Genomic DNA, 21,963 nt, shown 5'->3' on the forward strand with positions numbered 1-21,963 from the left:
TATAATTGATTTTTATCATTAGTTTAGAATGTACTCCATCTAATATAAGTTATGCCATCTAGAATGGGTCCAGAAGGCATTGGGATCATGACAGCTCCAAGTATGTTGTTGCTCCTAAAGATGTTCTAGAGGGACAAAGGATGGAGTTTAAAGGCAGCATTCCAATGATTCTGATGCTATGTGTATGTATAATAATATGTGTCTTGGACTTTAACAACAACAAAAAATTAAATTTAGTTAATCCACATGTATTGGTTTGCATCTCTAATTCCAGCATTAAGGAGGTAGAGGCAGGAAATTGCCAACATCTTGAGGCCAACCTTGTCTAAACAAAGTTCCAGAGTATCTGGAGATATCTAGCAAGATAATGTCTCAAACAATATGAAATAAGTAAATAAACAAAAATTTCAAATGGAATATTTTAAAAGAATACATGTAAATGAAGGCACAAAGAGACGTCTCAGTGGTTAAGATGCCATTTTGCCCTTGCCGAGGACCCAAGTTAGAATTCCCCACAACCAGGTCAGGCTGCTTAAAACCATCAGTACCCTCAGCCCTAGGGGATCCCACACCCTTGGCTGGAGTTCATCGGTCCCTGCATTTGTAGAAAAGAACGTGTGGGAGACAGTTTTATATAACAATTTGTGTCTGTTTTAATGGTTGCTACAAATGATCCACAATTTAAAATTTTGGGATATATGAACTACTAAAATAATAGTAAGCAATGTTGTTTATGACTGAAGAAAATGTAATAAACGTAGTCTCACCAGTGACACAGTATTTATAAAGTCTACAGAAGTATACAGTAACATCCTGGGTTTTCAGACTCTGTCTCACCCAGAACCATGGCCTGTCCTATATACCCTATTCATGGTAAATGATAATAGATGTACTTTAAAAAAATCTTTCCTCCTATATTTTTTGTTTATGCTTAGATATGTTTTGATCAACCATCTTTTTTATGTTTACATACATAGGTTATAATTTCATATGGTGTTCAGTACAAAAGCATGCTGAAAATTTTAGACCTAGATCCATCAGCTGAAAACATACATCTTAGGTGTTTTACAGGCTATGTCCCTCCCTCCTGGGCTTGTGGAGTATGCTGGGCTCTTTGTAGGACAGTGCAATTGTCAGGGTTTGCAAGTTTCATGATTCCATCATTAAACAGAGTATGGCTGTGGAATAGTATCAAAGTAATACTTCAAAATACAGAGGCAAACTATGCCACAAATAATTTACTCATGTAACACAAGTAAGTGGGGCTAAGACATCTCTATCTCTGCAATATGAGGGTGTTCTCAATGGATCTTGTTTTGGGTTGAATTTTATCCCACACTAAGCAATATCCTCCAATACTGATGTTCAGAATATAATATTTTATGTTCCTACAAAGGTATATACATTAAGGCAAGCTCACTAGGATGACCTTAATTCAATTACTAGTATATTTGAAAAGAGAAGTGTTCGGCATAAGAAGAAGCACAGAGAGGACACTGTGTGAGGAGGAAGATGCCCATTTATAAGTCAAAAGCAAGCATCCAGAACCTTCTTCTCTTGAAGTCCTCAAAGGTAGCAAACCCTATAAACACTCCTATTGGACACACTGAATGTCCAGTACTGTAAGATAATAAATCAATTTGTGATAATTTGTTACAGTACCCCTGGGAAGCTGGTAGAGGCTTAGATCCCAGAACTGGACAAGTTAAACCTTGATTGTTCCCCCCAGAGAATAGCAGCCCTAATCCAGAGAAGCTTTATCCCCCTGGACAAGGACTGCCAGGTGAAACCAACAAAGACAACTACTATGGTATTCTACAGCTTGCCTGTGGCAGCAGGCTGTAGAAAATCCAGCCCAAACCAGTTTTCCCATTGTCTTCCCTGGATCTCTCTGTTTCTTTCACTCCCTTGCAGCATCTTCCTGAGAGGCCTCCCTCAATCAGTGGCTTGCCCTCTCATCTCACACTGTGTCTCTGCAGAATTTAGTCTGTGATAATCATAGAGGTCAGGGCGTCATTACGAGGTGAAACCTATCGTTAGACACGTGACTGTCTTTCTTCATGAGTATTTACCCCTCCTGTACCTTAAAACTGTCTAAAACACTCCTTTAATGGGCCGTCTAGAAAACATGGAAATGAGGATGGTAAATGAAGGGACTGAAATAACGAATTCAGTTTATATCTACATAGTTACGAGATGAGCGTACTACAAACAGTTAATTACTATCCTGTGGAATTTAAGAAATGAAGGTTCTGTTTTGAAACTACTTTGGTGTTCAGAGAAAGCTATAAAAATAAACTGATGTTGCAAGAAGTTTCGAAAACGCTACTTAAACTATCATGATCCATGTCAATTGTGGTTTGCATTTCTAAGTACACCCTAAAAGACAGTTTATGTTTCTATCTGGGCAATAAAAAGACAATCTCACGATTACATTCCTAAACATTAATTACAGGCTGTAAGAGAGTGTCATCGCCTCTGAGTCTTTCCTACGGCCTTACCGCTCTAGGTGTTCACATAATTCAAACGATACCAAGCCGCTTTGGACAGTTCTCACCACAACGTCATCAATCCCAAACCAACCGCTGTCTCGACTTCTGAATCCTAGTAATTTCAAAGTTTCACAAGCATTGTTACCAGGTTTCCTGATGGAAGCACTTTTGGTCCTATAAAATGATAACAGAAATGGGTAAAGCTTACATGAAAAAAAAATCACATTTAACATATCTACTTTTCATGAAGTGACAAACCGAATAACAATTGATCAGGCATATATTATGTGTTACTAATTGATCAGACATATATTATGTATTACTAATTATCCCTAACTTCCAAGATGGGGTGACTGCAGCCTTTGCTTCTAGAAGCACTATCATGGTCTTACCAATTTATAGCATGGGACAGTTTGCTCAGTACTGAGAAAGTACAGGTTGTTATGGTGGAAAAATAACACTCACAGAGCAAAACTGCTGATGTAAAAGCACAGATTTGAAGAGTTAAATACATTTTACTCCAGGCAAAAAGAAGTTTAAAGGAACACTTAGAAACATAATCTCCTATTTAATCTCTGAAGACACCATTGGCTCTTTCAGATTGATTTTTTTTCTTTCTCCCTTAACATTCACATTTTCATCTTAATAAAAGCACCATGAATTAAGTTTCATAGTCCAGAGCTTTGCAAATAAAGGAAAGTGATGAGCCTCAGTCTCTGAACTCCTCCATAGCCGCAGTCCAACGAAAGGAAACCACACTTGGCTGCTTGCCAACTACTTCTTCCACAGACCAGTTTCCAAGAGCCAGCCAATACGGTATCCTTTGCAAAGCTCTGTACTATGGAAATTAATTACAGTGCACTTATTAAGAAGAAAGCCTAAAGGCTAAGGAAGAAAGAAAAAATCAATGTGAAGGAGCCAATGGAGCTTTCGGAGACTAAATATGAAATCTTTCATGAGCTGTCTTCTTGGATTCATTTAAGCATCATGTGTACATCACAACCAAGAGCAAAAGCCTTTTATATAAAACATCTGTGTGGGGAAACCACCTGCAATTTGCTAGGAGACAGAACCTATCTAGCTACTAAGAATCAGGATCTGTCTCTGTGCGTCTTTCTCTGTCTCTTTGTCTCTGTCTGTGTCTCTGTCTCTGTGTCTCTGTCTCTGTCTCTGTCTCTGTCTCTGTCTCTGTCTCTCTCTCTCTCTCTCTCTCTCTCTCTCTCTCTCTCTCTCTCTCTCTCTCTCTCTCTCCTTCTCTATGCATTTGTGTGATGTGGTATGGTGTGTGTCTGTGTGTGTCTGTGTGTTTATATAGAGTCACAAAATTTACCTCAGTTTCAGAGACTGAGATGTCTTGTGACTCAAAAACCAAGGATTGGTCTAAACCTAAAGTAATATTTCAAAAAACCTTTATTGATATTTAGGGGAATCAAGCAGAGTAAAATCACAAATTGGGGAAATTAGGTTTTTCAATGTTAAGATACAACCACAGATTGGTAAATTTTTTAATCTTGAAGCTAAAAATTAATTGACAAAGGAGGACATAGTCACACTGAGTCAGAATCTTGGTCATTTACTAAACATCAATTCACTAATGCAGTGTTGATCCTCCCCTGATGCCACCCATGGTAATAACTATTCTCTTTTTTTCTGCCAAAGCTCTGCATTTTCTCTGAGGCTGTGACATGTCATGGAAGTCCAGCACAGACAATAACTTAATTCAGCCAAGTTATGCATCTGGCATTCATGAGCTATGGCCATTAAAATAATGGCTAATGTTTGTTCTTAGTGTACAATGGTATTGCATGTCTCTGTCACCATAGTTGAGTGGGATCATGGGATTAGTTTCAGTTAACTAACTGGAAATTAAAGGGAGGTTTGTCACTTTGAAGTCATGAAGATTATTGCTGATGGGTCTATCCTAAGCTGCTCTACAGTTATGATGTCAACCAGAAAGTGGTTGTTCTGTGCCGAAGTGGATAGGTACAAGGAGAATTGAGAAGCAGCCTTGGATAGGCATGAAGAGAGAGCTATAAAGACTTGTTATGAACCCTTTGGTTTTGAGAGTTTTGTTTCACTTCTTAGTATAGGCTGATCTGTACTATGTATTCCTTCTGGGTCCTGTTATGAGTTTCTGACAGATTTGGAATGGGAGTTCAGGTCTAGACTTCTGTGCCTACAAATAAGGGAAATATTCCTATTTTCCTCTAAAATTTAGATTTATTAAGATAAAGATAAAGGTATCATCTGCATTAAGTACAAACATAGCAGTGAGTACAATTGGTGCAAGAAAGCAAACAAATGAGAGACTACGCTTCTTCCCCAGTTCAAGAAAATAAAAATAAATAAATACAGTTGTAGCAATTTTTGCTTAAAGAGTTTTTGTCTGCTTTTCTGCCCCCTAAAAAAATTGTCCTCTATAACAAAGATGAATAGCGTGTGCTGTAATTTTAGTACTAGGGAGCGTGAGGCAGGAGGAGGTCTGAGACTGTAAGGCCTGCATGTCCTAAGAAGTTATATAACAAGAGTCTGCCTCAAAACACAACACATGGGCCCTGAATTATCAAACAGAATGTTCAGTAATAGAAACAACTTATCTTTAAGTCAAATAATCTCATGGTATATCCATATCACGTGGGATTAACAGTTCCCTAACTAGACTATGGCCTACTTATGCACTGTTAGCAAGCTTTGGCATACAGTGCTGCCTAGGAATAACTAGGACATGGTCAAGACCCCAAAATTATAACATTTTGATATTGTGACAATTCTCCAAATGTAATAAGCCAGAGCTAGGGAGAGAGTGGAGCTAGTATGACATGCAGCATGAGAACGGGAGTTCTGACCACAGCACTGATGGAAATGCCAAGTGGGTTGGGTGTGCCTGCCATTTTATACTCCCACTGGTTAGCAGACAGACACAAGGAATCCTTGGAACAAACTGATTTGACAGACTAGTTGAGCCTGTCTGTTTTGCATTCAGGGGAGACCCTGCCAGTAAATGAAGTAAAAAGTGATTGAAAAAGATACCTAACATCAAGGTAGAGCCTCTATACACATGCACACACACACACAAACACACACACACACACACACACACAAACACACACACACACATACTAAAATAAATAAAATATAGTACATCTTTATAAAATAGTTTATTTAATAATCATTTCTTCCCATATAGCACCAGATCCTTTGAAGGTGCTCACTAAAATAAATATATTATTAATCTCTAAGGAAAAAATGTTCTGCAAGCCATCATATCATCAAAATTCTTATAGCACATTTAACTTTCAGAATATTCCCTTTGTGGTATACATAAGGCATAGGCTTTTAAATGTGAATGTCATTAGCATTTTAGGATTAGCTTTTTCTGAGAAAACTGATATACTAACTAAAATACTGATGTTTACATTTCTTCACTCAAAAATTAAAAAAAAACTCATTATAAATTATGCATGCTGCTGATGGAGTAGCTTTAAAATAGAAATGTCCCCTCACTATTTTTTGTCAACTTGACACAAGTAGGAATTTCCCAGGAAGAGAAACCTCCATTGCGAAAATGTTTCATCATCTCATCTGCAGGCAAGTCTGTAGAGCGTTTTCTTGATTCATGGTTGATGTGGGAAAGGCCACTGTGAATGGAGCCACACTTCCTCATATGGTCTTTGGTTGTATAAAAAAACAAATCAGGCTGAGCAAGCATTCCTCCATGGTCTCTTTTTCAGTCCCTGCCCAGACTTCCTCCAATGATGATGGACTATGATGTAGACATGTAAATCAAATAAACTCTTTCCTCCCCAAGTCTTTTGGTCAAAATGATCATCATAGCAATAGAAACTCTAAGAGAGATATTGAATGGACAAAGAAGGCATGCATCTTCACACTGCCTAGGGTGTATAGCATGCTGAGGAATTTCCAATCATCTATTTCTTTTTTATTGTAGCATTCTTCTCTTTTATTTTATTTTTAATATATTTTATTAATTTATTCATATTACATCTCAATTGTTATCCCATCCCTTGTATCCTCCAATTTCTCCCTCCCTCCCATTTTCCCCTTACTCCCCTCCCCTATGTCTGTGACTGAGGGGGACCACCACCCCCTGTATATGCTCATAGGGTATCAAGTCTCTTCTAAGTAGCCTGCTATCCTTCCTCTGAGTGCCACCAGGCCTCCTCATCCAGGGGACATGGTCAAATGTGGGGCACCAGAGTTCATGTGAAAGTCAGTTCCCACTCTTCACTCAACTATGGAGAATGCCCTGTCCATTGGCTAGATCTGGGTAGGGGTTCGAAGTTTACTGCACGTATTGTCCTTGGCTGGTGCCATAGTTTGAGCAGGACTCCTGGGCCCAGATCCACCCATCATAATATTCTACTTGTAGGTTTCTAGGACCCTCTGGATCCTTCTATTTCCCCATTCTCCCATGTTTCTCTCATCTAGAGTCCCAGTAGTATGTCCTCCCCTCTCTCCCACTTTCCTGGTGAGTGAAGACTTTCATGGGACATGCCCTTTAAGCTAGTGTCCACATATAAGTGAGTATATACCATTTGACACTTTCTGCTTCTGGGTTAACTCACTCATTATTATCATTTCTAGTTCAATCCATTTGTCCACGAATTTCAGGAATTCCTTGTTTTTAATAGCTGAATAGTATTCCATAGTGTAAATGTACCACAGTTTCTTTATCCATTCTTCTACTGAGGGACACTTAGGCTGTTTCCTTAAGTTCAACAATTAATAAATGGGACCTTATGAGGCTGAGAAGCTTCTGTAAGGCAGGAGACACTGTCAACAGAACAAAGCGACAGCCTAAAGACTGGGAAAAGATCTTCACCAACCCTACATCTGACAAAAGTCTAATATCCAAAATATATAAAGAACTCAAGAAATTAAACACCACCAAACCAAATAACTCAATTGAGAAATGGGACTCCAAACTAAACAGAGAATTCTCAACAAAGGAATATCGAATGGCTGAGAAACACTTAGTCATCAGGGAAATGCAAATCAAAACAATTCTGAGATTCCATCTTACATACATCAGAATGGCTAAGATCTAAAATTCAAGTGACACCACATGCAGTGAGGATGTGGAGAGAGAGGAACACTCCTTCATTGCTGATAGGAATGCAAACTAGTACAGACACTTTGGAAATCTATCTGACACTATCTCAGACAACTGGAAATAAGGCTTCCTCAAGACCCAGCTATTCCACTCCTTGGAATATACCCAGAAGATGCTCCAGCACACAACAAGAACGTTTGCTCAACCATGTTCATAGCAGCCTTATTCATAATAACCAGAACAGTCATCTATTTTTTACATAGTTTTTTATATTCAGTTTGTAAGTTGGTGACCATTTGCTGTGTCAAATTGTGCTGAGTTTACCAATTACTTTGGGATATCAATTCAAAGAACTGCTATATAAAGAATAGTTTTCCCCCCTGATTCAACTATCTTGTTTACATTATCAAGTCATAAACTTTTCGGGTCTTGCCTAACTGACAGCACCCTTAATCACAGCTTTCTGCATCAGAGACTCCCTTATGTAATCTACTGTGTTGTGGATGTGTGTCTGCTCATGACAACTGAGGCTTCTTTATGATCTATTAGCATTAGCATGTCCACTAGTACCTGCCACTATTACAAAAGTAATTGTTTAAAATATAAGGACACTCTTCACTGTTAAGCTTATATGTAAGTCAGTTACTACACCTTGAGGCTCCCAAAGACACTGGGACTTAAGCATGACTTAATCCCTAACACAATTTTTTTTCAAACATGAAAATCTACACAGTTGCTAGAATTGCCCTGTATTTTATCTATTACATAGCTTACTGATCAGCGTAGGCCACACATTCAAACTCACTTCTTTGTAATTTTTTTCTTTGAAGCATGTTTCATTTTGTGTGACTCAAGAAAAAAAATGTTTCCATAATGCTGTATTTCATGGAAAGAAAAGGATGATGATTCCAATTAATTTTCATTCAGAAGCCTCTTCTTTCTACCCTGGTACCTTTTTTATCCATCTCCATGTCAATAAAATTCAATATCAAGAGCTATAGAAATGAAGATAACATTTGTTAAGACTCCTTTCGGTAAAGTAAGAGATACCAAACAATAATTTATGTTTGTTAATGGAACAAACAGACCAAGTGGGAAAAGCTATATATGGAAGAGAAATACCAACTTTATCTAAGGATTTTTCTTTGGATTTTACTTTCTTTTTCTATATTACTAGCGAGCACGTATTTCTAAGCAACAGAAAATCGACTTCGTATCTTAAAATGTGAACAAAGAAACTACTGTTGCTATTTCTCAAGCCCAGAGCTCTTCTAGTGTCAGGCAGACATGCATTCAGAGGATGAGGTCAGCCCACTTAGGTGAAAATTTTCCTTATTTCACTGACAATGACAAATGTGGAATTCCCTTATTGAGTCTGCTTGGACAGAAATGGTGATCTCTAGAAACTGTAGGTTAACTCCCCTCAGAAAATCTGAGAGGAAGAGAAGATGATAGATACACAGCCAGGCTGCACTGTCCCAAGTCTAATGGCTACCGAATATAGCACCTTTGCCACTTTCCCATAATTCCCTTAATGCCACATAAAAGCTGTTCAGAAGAGTTTCCCTTAATTAAAAAACATCTGCTTCTTGTCACTTCAATACTTTCTCCATGAGTAGAAAGATATCCAGCTAGGGAGTACTTAAGAAGGGTTTCCTCTTGATTTTCCAAAGCAGGCTTTTCAAACTGTCAGAAATTTAGCATTCTTTTTTAAAATATATTTTATTAATTTATTCATATTACATCTCAATTGTTATCCCATCCCTTGTATCCTCCCACTCTTCCCTCCCTCCCATTTTCCCCTTATTCACCTCCCCTATGACTGTGACTGAGGGGGATTTCCTCCCCCTGTATATGCTCATAGGGTATCAAGTCTCTTCTTGGTAGCCTGCTACTCTTCCTCTGAGTGCCACCAGGCCTCCCCATACAGGGGACGTGGTTAAATATGGGGCACCAGAGTTCATGTGGAAGTCAGTCCCCACTCTCCATTCAACTGTGGAGAATGTCCTGTCCGCTGGCTAGATTTGGGTAGGGGTTCGAAGTTTACTGCACATATCGTCCTTGGCAGGTGCCATAATTTGAGCAGGACCCCTTAGCCCAGATCCGTCCATCATAATGTTCTACTTATAGGTTTCTAGGACCCTCTGGATCCTTCTATTTCCCCATTATCCCTTGCTTCTTTCACCTAGTGTCCCAATAAGAAGTCTTCCCTTCTGTCCCACTTTCCTTGTGAGTGAAAACTTTCATGGGACATGCCCCTAGGGCTAGTGTCCACATATAAGTGAGTATATATCATTGGACTCTTTCTGCTTCTGGGTTAACTCACTCATTATTATCATTTCTAGTTCAATCCATTTGTCCACAAATTTTGGCAATTCCTTGTTTTTAATAGCTGAATAGTATTCCATAGTGTAAATGTACCACAGTTTCTTTATCCATTCTTCTACTGAGGGACACTTAGGCTGTTTCCCAAAGGACAAGCTACAACCAAAACTACACAAGAAATAGATAACTACACCATTGCAAAAATACAACCACACAAACTCTCTACTGCAACCAACATCAAAATCAAGGGACAGTCTCTGGTCATTAATATCTCTCAACATCAATGGTCTCAATTCTCCAATAAAAAACACAGATGAACTGATTGGATGCATAAACATGATCCAACATTCTTATGCATTCAAGAAACACATCTTACTCATAAAGAAAGACATTACCCCAGAGTAAAAGGCTGGAAAAATTTTTTTACAAGCAAACGGTCACAAGAAGCAAGCAAGCATAGCCATTTTAATATCTAGTAAATTGACTTTCAACCAAAATCAATCAAAATGGATGAGGAAGGGCACTTTATACTCATCAAAGGTAAAGTCAGCCATGATCACATCACAATTCTAAACATCTATGCCCCAATTCAAGGGCACCCACATTTGTAAAATATCTATTAAAGAAGCTTAAACCACACATCAATCCCCACTCAATAATAGTGGGAGACTTCAACATCTCACTCTCACTGAAGGATAGGTCATTGAAACAGAAACTAAGCTGAGAAAGAACATCATTAACCAATACCATGAATCAAATGGATCTAAGATATATCTACAGAACCTTTCACCCAAACAAAAAGGAATATACCTTCTTCTCTTCACCCCATGGAACCTTCTCCAAAATTGATCACATAGTAGGTCACAAAGCAAGCTGTAACAGATACAAGAAGATTGTAATAATACCTTGTATCCTATCAGATCACCATGGTCTTAGGCTGCAATTCAACAACAACAGAAATAACAACTACATGGAAACTAAACAACTCTCTACTTAATGACACCTGGGTCAGGGAAGAAATAAAGAAAGAAATTGAAGACTTACTGAAATTCAATGAAAGTGAAGGAACAACATACCCAAATTTGTGGGATACATTGAAAGCAGTGCTAAGAGGAAAATTCATAGCACTAAGTGCCTTTAAAAAGGAAGTGGAAACATCCCACAAAAGCAACTTAATGACACAGCTGGAAGCCCTAGGAAGAAAAGAAGCAGTAACACCTAAGAGGAGTAGACATCTGGAAATAACCAAACTCAGGGCTGAAATGAATAAATTTGAAGCAAAGAGAACAGTCCAAAGAATCAACAAAACCAAGAGCTGGTTCTTTTAGAAAATCAACAAGATAGACAAACTGTTAGCCAAACTAACTAAAAGGCAGAGAGACACTATCCAAATCAACAAAATCAGACATTAAAAGGGAGACATAGAAATAGACACTGAAGAAATACAAAGAATCATAAGATCCTACTTTGAATGCATGTATGCCACAAAATTTGGAAATCTAAGGGAAATGAACGATTTTCTTGATCAATTCCACTTGCCAAAATTGAGTGAAGAACAGATAAACAAGCTAAATAGTTCCATTTCCCCTATAGAAATAGAAGCAATCATTGATAGTCTCCCAACCACAAAAAGCCCAGGGCCAGATGGTTTCAGTGCAGAATTCTAGGTCCAGTGCAGACCTTCAAGGATGTGCTAATAACGACACTTTTCAAGCTACTCCAAAAGACAGAAATGGATGGAACATTACCAAATTCATTCTATGAGGCCATAGTCACATTGATACCTAAACCTCACAAAGACCCAACAAAGAAAGAAAATTTCAGACCAATTTCTCTCATGAACATTGATGCAAAAATACTCAATAAAATACTCGCAAAATGAATTCAAGAACACACCAAAGATATCATTCACCATGACCAGGTAAGCTTCATTCCAGAAATTTAGCATTCTTAAATATAATACATTTTAAGACTTTGTAAACCAAAAGCTTTAGGTTTAACAGATCAGAAACATTTTATTGCTCCATAGCTTTCTGAACCTGTGTTACACTGAAAATGTGTCATTATTTTGATAAATTGGGGCTTTCCTCTATGGACCAGACAGTACTAGCACCTAAGGGCAAACACCATGTGTAGTTTTAATATCTATAACATTTCCATATCTTTCTTAGCTAATTCTCTTAAAAATATATTTAATATATAAAACACAGAATGATAAATAACAAATTGGGAATAAATAATCAGAGGCCCTTTCCTCCATAAAGCAAAACAGTTGGAGGATAATAAATGAGTTTTACATATAATATTTTGGCTTGCATAAAGGAGAGGAATCTGGGAAGAATTCCCCAAACTTTTTGACAAAAATATGTAATGTCAGAGTTACAGCAGAAGGAACAATCAGACTGGAATGTAGGGACTTCCATGTGGCCATCTGCCTTCTGATAACAAGAAGCAGGAACCACCAGCATAAGCAATAAGCCAGTGACCCGATTATGGAGCTGTCCACCCTTAGGGCCACAGGCATACTGGAGAGATGAACTTGAACACTTAGCATCTCATGTCTGTTGAAAGTAGTACCTTAGAAGTAGCAGCTGGATACCAACAGAAATATATGCCAGCTCTGTTTCATTGTGACAGAAATCCTACACTACACATCCAGGCACTAAAGCTTCCAGATAAAGAAATAGAGCCATGAGTGACAGTAAATGGAAGAAATAGCTCAAGACAGGAATTCTCAAGACTAATGATTTGGAATTATCAAATAAAGGATCAAATTCTTAGAAGGCAAAGAGAGTGATACAAAAAATAAATAACCAGCAAGAGACTATCAAGAATCTAGGAAATTTTCATAGGTGGCAAATACAAATAGGAGAACTTAGAAGCAATACTAAAAACAATAATTTAAATATCATCCTAACATAGTTTTAGAGGACACATTTTTTTTAACATTGGGGTATTTTGAACAGCAATGTGAAGAAAGTATATAGCATATTGCTGTAGATATATGATGATGAAACCAAGAGAAGTAAAGACTTTTGAAAGCAGGTTAGAAATTGGCTCGGCTGGTGATGTTGAGTAGCCGACTTGTGCACAACTGGATCATGTCGACAGCTATGTTCTCTCTCATTCATCTTACTGTAAGGAATGTTTGATTTCTTTCCTTGGCCACAAATGAACATAATGCTTCCCCAAGTTTCAAGAACAGTAGGGAAGAGAGTATAACCATTAATCCAGACAGATGCTAGCTACTCGACAGAGAGGAAGCGTGTGGGTTCAGTTCATGACTACACCCCTCACTAGTTAGCAGACATGAAGAGGTTCTTAACATCACTACACTTAAGTCTTCACATTGATAAAAATGATAATACGGGCAACAACATACAAAGCAGACTTGCTACAGTGTCTTTCTAAAAGAAGTACTCTCATGTCTAATGAATAGAAAGACGCCTCCCTTTTGCTTCTTCTATTAGAAAATAAAATTAATCTTAAATTGAATGGTGTGAGTTAAGATCAGTTTTAATGTCCTACAATATACTCTATTTGTTTATTTTGCGTGGTGAGTTAATGTGTATTTTTGACTATATTTATGAAGGTGTTGTTTGATTATATAACTTGGTAGAAAGAATCTACTTATGGGTAAATATAAATTCAAATTTAATTTATTTTTTAAATCAAAATCATCTTTCCTTACATTAAATAAAATTATAAGTACTATGTTGCATTCTCATAACTAACTATAGCCTAAATTCTTGAAAGAAGTACTCTTATATGTATATTACTAGAAAGCACCAAATTTCACATGGCACAGTTTTTAGTCCATTAGAACTAAAACTTTTTCTATTGGCGTCAACAATAAGAACATACTTCACACCATTTACTACTCAGATTTAAACGCAAACTACCTGAGTATGGTTAACCGCCAAAGCTTCTTTTTCTCCCATTAAATCACTTAGCAATAGTAAAGTCTCTGACTTACCTGTGGAAGTACAAGGGAGTTGGTAGGATCCTGTGCACCGTGGCGCTCTCTGGTCTGCTGTGATCTTTCTCAGACTCAAGGTTCTTTTTTTCGGGGAGAGGAGAACAAGGGAGGAATACAGTGACTGGCTTCTGAAAGGAATGAGTGGACGGGTGCTGGATGTGGATAAGGGGACTCGTGGACAGTACTGAATAAGAAGGATCTTGATGTGCTTTTAAATATGACACCAGAGAAGGGTCAACGGGCTGGATCTACACAAAGGAGAAAAGAAAACATGCCTATGTCCATGCATACACACTCACAGACACAGATGCACAAATAGATTCAGAATATGCAAGTATTAGTATGTCCCTAAAACAACATTTTAGGGAATGCATTTTATGTGTTTCTCTGTATGTTGTTGCCTAGAAATAAAATAGTTTATATAAAAATTACAAATTGAGTAAAATCTCTTAAAATGTGCTTTCCTTCCCATACGGAGACACAGACACAGACACAGACACAGACACAAACAGACACACACACACACACACACACACACACACACACACACATGCATGCACACACATAAACACTATTTTAAACTATAAACAATATGATCAAGAAAACAAAAGTGCCATTTGATGTAATTTCCAACTATAACTAGTCTTAGATCATGTGATCCACACAAAGTTGAAAAGCAAGACTATATTTACTTCCGTTCATTTCACATCTGAATGGTTAGTAACAAAAAGCTTACATAATTCAAATTTTATAGTAATTTTTGTGAATGAAAAATTATGATTAATGTTTCTTCCCACTCTCTCTCTCTCCTTGACTTACTATTTGTGATTAGACCTGAAAGAAATGGGAAAGGGAGAATGAGACAGACAAGCCTGGATGATAAGGAATGTCCTTGGAGAAAATAAACCTCTGGGATGCACCTCAATATAGTAATAGACATTGTTAAAACAGTGTTTGTTGCAACAAAGCTAATTTTCTTTATTAATAGAATCCAAAAGTCATGGCAATAAACAGTTGAATGGACCACTAGCATCTTATTTTTCCAACCACTCATATGGAAATCTGGATTTATTTAAGTGTCTCCAAATTTGTTGGCCACTGTCTTGCAGCATGTGTTTGTTGACAAATATAAACAAATATAAGCAAAAAAAAGTATTGAGGAAAGCCTAGCAAATTTTTCAAAGCAGGTATTTATTTCAGAACATGCTCAAAATGCTTACCGCATCAATCAAGTCATTATAGAAGATTCCTAATACAAGAAATGATTAGCTTTATGGCTAGACGAAAGACTTGCATCCTCTGTATCTTTAGGGCCATGCGTGACCCACGGTAGACATAGGATTTAATCAATTCTCTGTTTAGTTTTTACCTTCAATTGTACAAGCACTGGTGAGCTGAAAACTCCCACAGGGTAACTGAAGGATATCCGGGTATCCATGCTTGACTTCAGAGTGAGCCCCTTTTTTGTCACTGTGAAGGACTGCTTTTTTAAACACGACACTACAGAAAACATCCCCAGCTTGTACACATTCACTGCAGCACAAGTCCCCTGTACAGAGTAAAAGACACTTTAATGAAGGAAGCCATAGCATTGTTTCTGGAGAAGTACATATCTCAGACTTATTCTGTGAGCTATCAGAAACAAAACAACAATAGTGACAGGGCTTGGCTCTTTCCCATAGGGTGCATCTTAGAGTTGGGCTCCTCATTGCTGCTGGAAGCAGATGCAAAGACCCACAGCCAAACAGTAGGCCAAAATAGGGGAGTCTTATGGAAGATGGGGAGGAAGGATGGGGAGCCGAGGGAGCTGGAGGGGTCAAGGACATCACAAGAAGGCCTATAGAGTAAAGTAACCTGGGCCAGCAAGGGCTCACAGAGACGAACCAACAACCAAATAGTGTACATGGGATAAACCTAACCCTATCCCTGCAGTTATGTAGCAGAAGTGCAACTGGTCAACCTGTGGGTGCCTTAATAATGGGAATAGGGGCTGTTTAAGACTCTGTTGCCTGCCTTTGGATCCCTTTGCTCTAGGCTGGGCTGCCTTGTCAGGCTTCAATAGGAGAAGTTATGTTTATTCTTGCTGCAACTTGAGATGCCAGGGTGGCTTGGTATTTCTTAGGGGCCTTCCCTTCTCTGAGGGGAGGAATGGCAGGGAGAGGAGGGATGAGGTGGGGACTGGGAGGAAAGAGGAAGGCTGCGATCAGGCTGTAAATTGATTAAAGAAAGAATGAAAAAAAAAAGGAAGGAAAAAAAAGAGATTCTCAAGGTTGGGCTTACTTCCCAACAGAGTAGTGAGAAATAAAAGTATTTTGTAACTTAAATTAAATCTTCACATGTACAATATGTAGCTATAATATCTTTCACAATTTTAATTGCCTCTGGAATCCTAGACACCATTGGATAGAATGATTTTTTTGAGGAGGCTAGAATGAATTTTATATGTAGATCTCGTATGGAAGTTTCTATGTTGTTTTACAGAATTCCAAGGAATATAATTTTATTAGTTGGGCATGTTGCTGTAAAATTGTAGCGTATGTATTGTCAGAAAATTTCTTCCCTCTGACAGATCACAACATCTTCAGATGCCACAATAAAGTCATTGTCTAAGTTTCTTTCTGTGGTAGAAACAGATCACTGTACAGAAATACACTGTTTCTTTCTTGTGTAATTATATTCAAATATAATCTTATATTCAGCCACATACTCAACAGTTTTTAGATTGCAAAAGGAAACTGAGTCCATAAATGAAAGCAAAACGTTCTATGTGTATGGTCACCAATGCTTTAAAAGAGGAGGCAGTCTCAGAAGCAATATTTTCTATCCGTGCTTCCCTAAGTACCAGCTAGACCCCACCCAGCATGACTGACTAATAGTACATGCACATACACAAGCATCTCAGGCTTATTCACAATGGAAAATAATCTATCATTTGCAAGCTGACTAAGGGAAACATTTCACAGTCTCACGGTTGGGAAAATTCTGAGCACAATGATCCTTCTTCAGTGGCCAGAGGGAAAGCAGCACGAAGAAAAGGTCTCCTGGGAACAAGTGGCCGTTGCTGAGCACTGAGACCACATTTGGCAGATACTGGGGGAAAGCAAAAAGCGCTTTTGGGAAATAGAATGCTTAAATGTCATAGAACCCAAGTAAAACTTTGGAATGCATCCAGAACACAAATGTTCTTGAGCTAAAATTAGAGAGATAACTCTCATTAGCCTACAGTGTAAAGAAAAGTATAGTTTTTTTTTTAAGTAGACAATGATCCTCTTAATTTTTCTTGTGTCTTGATTATTCATTCATTCACAGAACATCTTTCAAGCCTCTCTGGCAAGGCATTTGCACTGTGAGCAGTTTCTAAAGTACTTGCTATAAAGGACACACGGACTGGCGAATATTAAGAAGACTACCCTAGAGCAATGCCAAGCAGAATTCCAAAACTCACAGGCAGTCAGTCCAGCTCCAAAGGGTATTAGTCTCAGGAATGGGGTAATGAGAGTGGACATAGCTTTACAATTCAGCTATATTGCCTCGTTTTGATTTGTAAATAAACCAAAAGGACAGAATGTATTATGAAGAAGATGTTAGCATGTATTCTTCTTTGTCCTCATCAAATAACTATTTGCATATAAAAACATGAACATTTTAATTGGTTAAAAAATAAATGCAGTAACCCACAAAACACATGTTACTTGAGCCCTCCTCAGCTGTATAATCCTAAATTTTGTAATTCTTGATTTTGTCTCAGCAACATTTTAATTTGTGATACAGAGAGCTTTAATATTACAATAAAGTTGGTTTCAAATAATGATCACTTATTAACAACTCGCTTATACGAAGCCTTTTCCCCTACTGTCTTAAGCAGTTTGTTTGTTTAATCTTTGACGTCTTATCAGGCAGACATTATTTTGTTAATTTTCTTTTTTTTGACCCTTTTTTTTCCTTTATTAATTTATTCTTGTTACATCTCAATGGTTATCCCATCCTTTGTATCCTATTTGAATCACAGAAAGTATTTTTCTTTTTGAGGGGGCCAGTTTCAAGACCAGGTTTCTCTGTATAAAAACCCTGGTTGCCCTGGAACTCTCTCTGTAGACCAGGCTGGCCTTCAAACTTAGAGATCTACATGCCTTTGCCTCCAGAGTTCTGGGATTAAAGGCATGAGGCCACCATGCCTAGCCAGAGAGGTGTTTTGATCTATCCGTTTTCACACTATGGACAAATGTGGGAACCAGATTTGTTTTTCTTTAATGCCCACATCCTAACTATCAAATATATAATCCTCAATGTTTAGACTAAATTCCATTGATAGAATTATCAAAGCATACAAATATAATTTTCATTTTTTTATATTCTCTGAACCTATAAAAAATAAAAAACAAACAAGAAACAACAACACTGTAGCACCTGAAGATTCTAATAATTAGGCAGTAGTCTAACACATTAGTTAACATGAAGTTATTATGAAGTTAGTCTAAACCATCAAGTCAATTAAGCTATCATGTTGGTTGTTTTCCAGAAGCCAAGTCCTAGGCCCAAGTTCTTGCTTACTAACTTTGGCAAATAACTTCTCCTGTTTGAACGTTACAGGTTGTTTTTTTAAATCATGGAAGTGTTAACACGAGTGTGTCAATTCTCATACAACAGAACAGTTGTTGTTACAGTACAACATAATATTCTGAATTATAAGAAGAAAAGACAAACAACAAATCTAGTTGCACCCAGGTTTACTGACCTTATAAGATCCCCTCATTCTTTCCAGTGAATTTGGGGTTAGGTAACTTGACTGAAAGTGTGTGTCAGACATTTTCACCATGATGTCTCTGTAATTTCCCTTGTAGCGTGCCTTGAACGGAATTGCAATGCATATTGGGAATGGAATTTTCATGTCCTTATCCGCGCATTTAACAGTGATGACATTGCTGACCAACTCTTCGTTATCACTCACTACAAAGGAGCTCATGCTGTTAGTTATCTGGCAATCAAACTGCTGCAGGACATGCGATGGCGCTGAGATGTAACAAGAGACTTCAGGGTCAGTCCCCTCACTCGGCACCCAGAGATACCTGCAGCAACAGAAGAGGGAGCCTCATTTTTGGAACTATCCTACGCAAGTTCTTTACAGCCAGATGCAGAAAGGTACACAGTGTGAGGCACGTTGCTTTAATGTGAAATTTAGTTCTCCCATTTACTGACTCTGTAATCAAGGACATTCAGACTCTGTATTCCATAGTTTTCTGCATTACAGGGTGAAAATACTATCTATGTCAAAGGAAAGCTTTGAGTTAAATATACAATTCTATAGCTATTATAAGGGACTATGCCTTCACATTGTAGGGAAATTACCCATACTCTATTAAGTACGTAAGCTCAGTGCATAAGCTACGTATAATTGTTTTTGACTATCTTCATTATCAAAGTGATATATTTCTCACTTTTATTCAGCCTATAATAAAATTCAAAGATCAATGATCTTTTAAAATAAGCTAAAAATATTTGCCTAACTGCAAGGAAAGGAATGCCCTTATGGTGAGGTCCTCTGCGAGCGCAAGAATGGATTCCCTTTCCTGATGATTTAAAAGTGAAAAGTCGGGAAAAGGAAAGTTTCAGTTTATCTTTATTGAAAGCAAAAGGACATATGCATGTGTGCATCTCTCCTCTCCCCAGAGAGAGACACACACAGAGAGAGAGACATAGAGGGACACAGAGGCAGAGAGAGAGAGAGAGAGAGAGAGAGAGAGAGAGAGAGAGAGAGAGAGAGAGAGAGAGAGAGAGAGAACAAAGAGAATCAGGGCAGAGTAATCATTATATGATTAATATGATTGGGTTACAGTGGATTTCTTTTCTCCCTCAGAAATTGCTAGTTTAGCTGGGCATGGTAGCATGTGCCTTTATTTCCAGCACTCAGGAGGCAGAGGCAGGTGGATCACTGTAAGTTCAAGGCCAGCCTGGTCTACAAAGTGAGGCCAGGACAGCCAGGGCTACAAGAGAAACCCTGTCTCGAAAAAAAGAAAGAAAGAAAGAAAGAAAGAAAGGAGAGAGACACACAGACAGACAGACAGACAGAGACAGAGAGAAAGAAAATAAAAAAAAAAGAAATTGCTAGTTTGGTCTATTGTAGGACAATGAAGAGAAGCTAACTGCTTCCTTCCACAGAAGCTCACGCACCACCTTCAACCTGTCCAGGAAGACTTGAAATTCTGAACAGTTTCTTCTGGAGAGAAAAAGGCTACCAAGCCCTTGACTTGGAGAGGAAGAAGAATGAGGAAGTTGTTCATCTTAAATGTTTCAGTATAAAGCACATCTCCCTAAAGCCTCTTATGTGCCCATGGGTCTGCCTTCCTGCGAGGGATCTGTATGGCTCTATTCCCTTAAGAGAAAGTGGTGAATATGAAGCACAGAAATTGTCCAGGCACACTAGACCAAATAGTGATATTTAATGAAGGGTTGGGTTGGGTTTTTTTGTACACTAATGTCATTAAGTAAGAGTAGATTATTTCTAATCCTAAAATTATCTTTTAAACATTTAACTTTTATTTTCCTTCAACACCATTTTTGCAGCGATTTTTAGAGCCTTATAAAATTGAATACAAATTTGAGACAAGGCATTTCCTGTTTCCCATGACTATCATAACCTCTCAAACTAATCAATAGACTCTCTGGGGTTGGGTTTTCGGCCACACAGTTTTGCTTAGTATTAATAACGTTTGTGTCAAGTACTAGTATCTTTACTATTTTTACAGACAGGAAAACTGATGCTGAGCTACCAACCTCATAGATGTTCAGTTTTTAGAACTAAGAGTTGCCTCTGAATCTTTAGTGTAGTAGAAAAAGCTCTCAAATAATGTCATGCCTTTTGCAAATCTTCCCTGAGTAATTATCACTCCATCCACTACACCTAGAAACTATTATTTAATTTAGGATCATGGGAAGTTTGAATGAGATGCAACAGTTAAAGCTCTTTAATTGAATTTGAATAAACCGTATGCTCAATAATAATTTAATTCCCTATGTTAAAACCATTTACTTGGGGTTCTTCTTCGATGCTATTTATTTTATAACAGAGAAATACTTGACACAAAGGCAATGTTGAGCTCAATTATATGTTAAAGTTTTAGCAGTTTTTCATTTACTGTTGAAAATAATTTGAAGTATAACTTTCATAAAGAAATGTATCCAAGTATTTAACTCATAAAGGTCATTTATTTAAGCTTAGAATTTTCAACTTAAGAAAGTTACCTAGCCTGCTGATCTGATTAATTTCTTTTGTTTATTGATGTAATGATAATTCAGAAAAAGACAAACATTTTTCAACACTTCTTATTGTTCTGGGAACGTTCTCTTCTGTGTCCTGGAAACCATCTCAAGGCACCGCACCTCTACAAGGTGTGGTTCCCAAAGGACAAAGCAGAGATGAGATTTGTAAGTAGATCCATTCTCCATAGTACTGGTCAAATAGGACTTGTGTTGTTATTAAATAGATCGCACTAATTTAGTCTTTTCCCCTTTGTTTACACACTTAGTACAGCTACCCCAAAGGATGGGGTTTGGGGGGAAATGAAGGTGGAGGAACCACAACAGTTTCTAAGCACAGTTTTGTTTATTACATAAACTTTTATGTGGTGTGATGGCTTCCTAGCCTGGGGATTGCAGTGAAGAGTCATCTTTGTAAATATGCAAGCCAAGCACAACTGGTCCAATGCCACAAAGAGGAAGTCGCTAACCAGGGAACACCTAAGGAGGTGTTAGAGGGAGTGGTGCAGGCAGTGAGTGAGTCACTAGCTGGTGTTCTGAGTCATTTCTGAATGGGAGGCTATGAAGTGCCCATGTTTTTCTCAAATGAAGTGGGAAACGGCACACTGACTACTTTAGAAGCTATTTGTCGGGGACTAGTGATTCTTTCAAGCTGTGGAGGTCTTCCAAGCATTGAAAGATTCATCTATAGAATTCACTAAATTCTCTTTGCAGTGGGTACATTACTTCCTTTTTTTTTTTTTATAAAGCTCTGTGATCAACGAAAGTAAAAGTACTTGCTAAAGAACACTCTCTCAGTCATGCTGTGCATCTGTACAGTAGAGCATCAGCGTGTTCTG

General features: G+C 37.9%; 1 protein-coding gene across 1 annotated transcript in view; it reads right to left on the reverse strand.

The window, feature by feature from the left end:
* The window catches only part of DTHD1 (death domain containing 1), a 67,379-nt gene that overhangs the window by 41,366 nt on the left and 4,050 nt on the right, over positions 1 to 21,963 (reverse strand). The window contains exons 3-6 of the mRNA XM_084797736.1: positions 18,606 to 18,936; positions 15,240 to 15,419; positions 13,868 to 14,118; positions 2,502 to 2,666 (exon numbers count right to left, since the gene is read on the reverse strand). Of these exons, the coding sequence (XP_084653862.1) occupies positions 2,502 to 2,666; positions 13,868 to 14,118; positions 15,240 to 15,419; positions 18,606 to 18,936 (927 nt within the window). The remainder of the gene's footprint in view (positions 1 to 2,501; positions 2,667 to 13,867; positions 14,119 to 15,239; positions 15,420 to 18,605; positions 18,937 to 21,963) is intronic.

This window comes from Acomys minous (genome assembly GCF_964271855.1).
Source record: "Acomys minous genome assembly, chromosome: 10".
NCBI classification, from domain to species: domain Eukaryota; kingdom Metazoa; phylum Chordata; class Mammalia; order Rodentia; family Muridae; genus Acomys; species Acomys minous.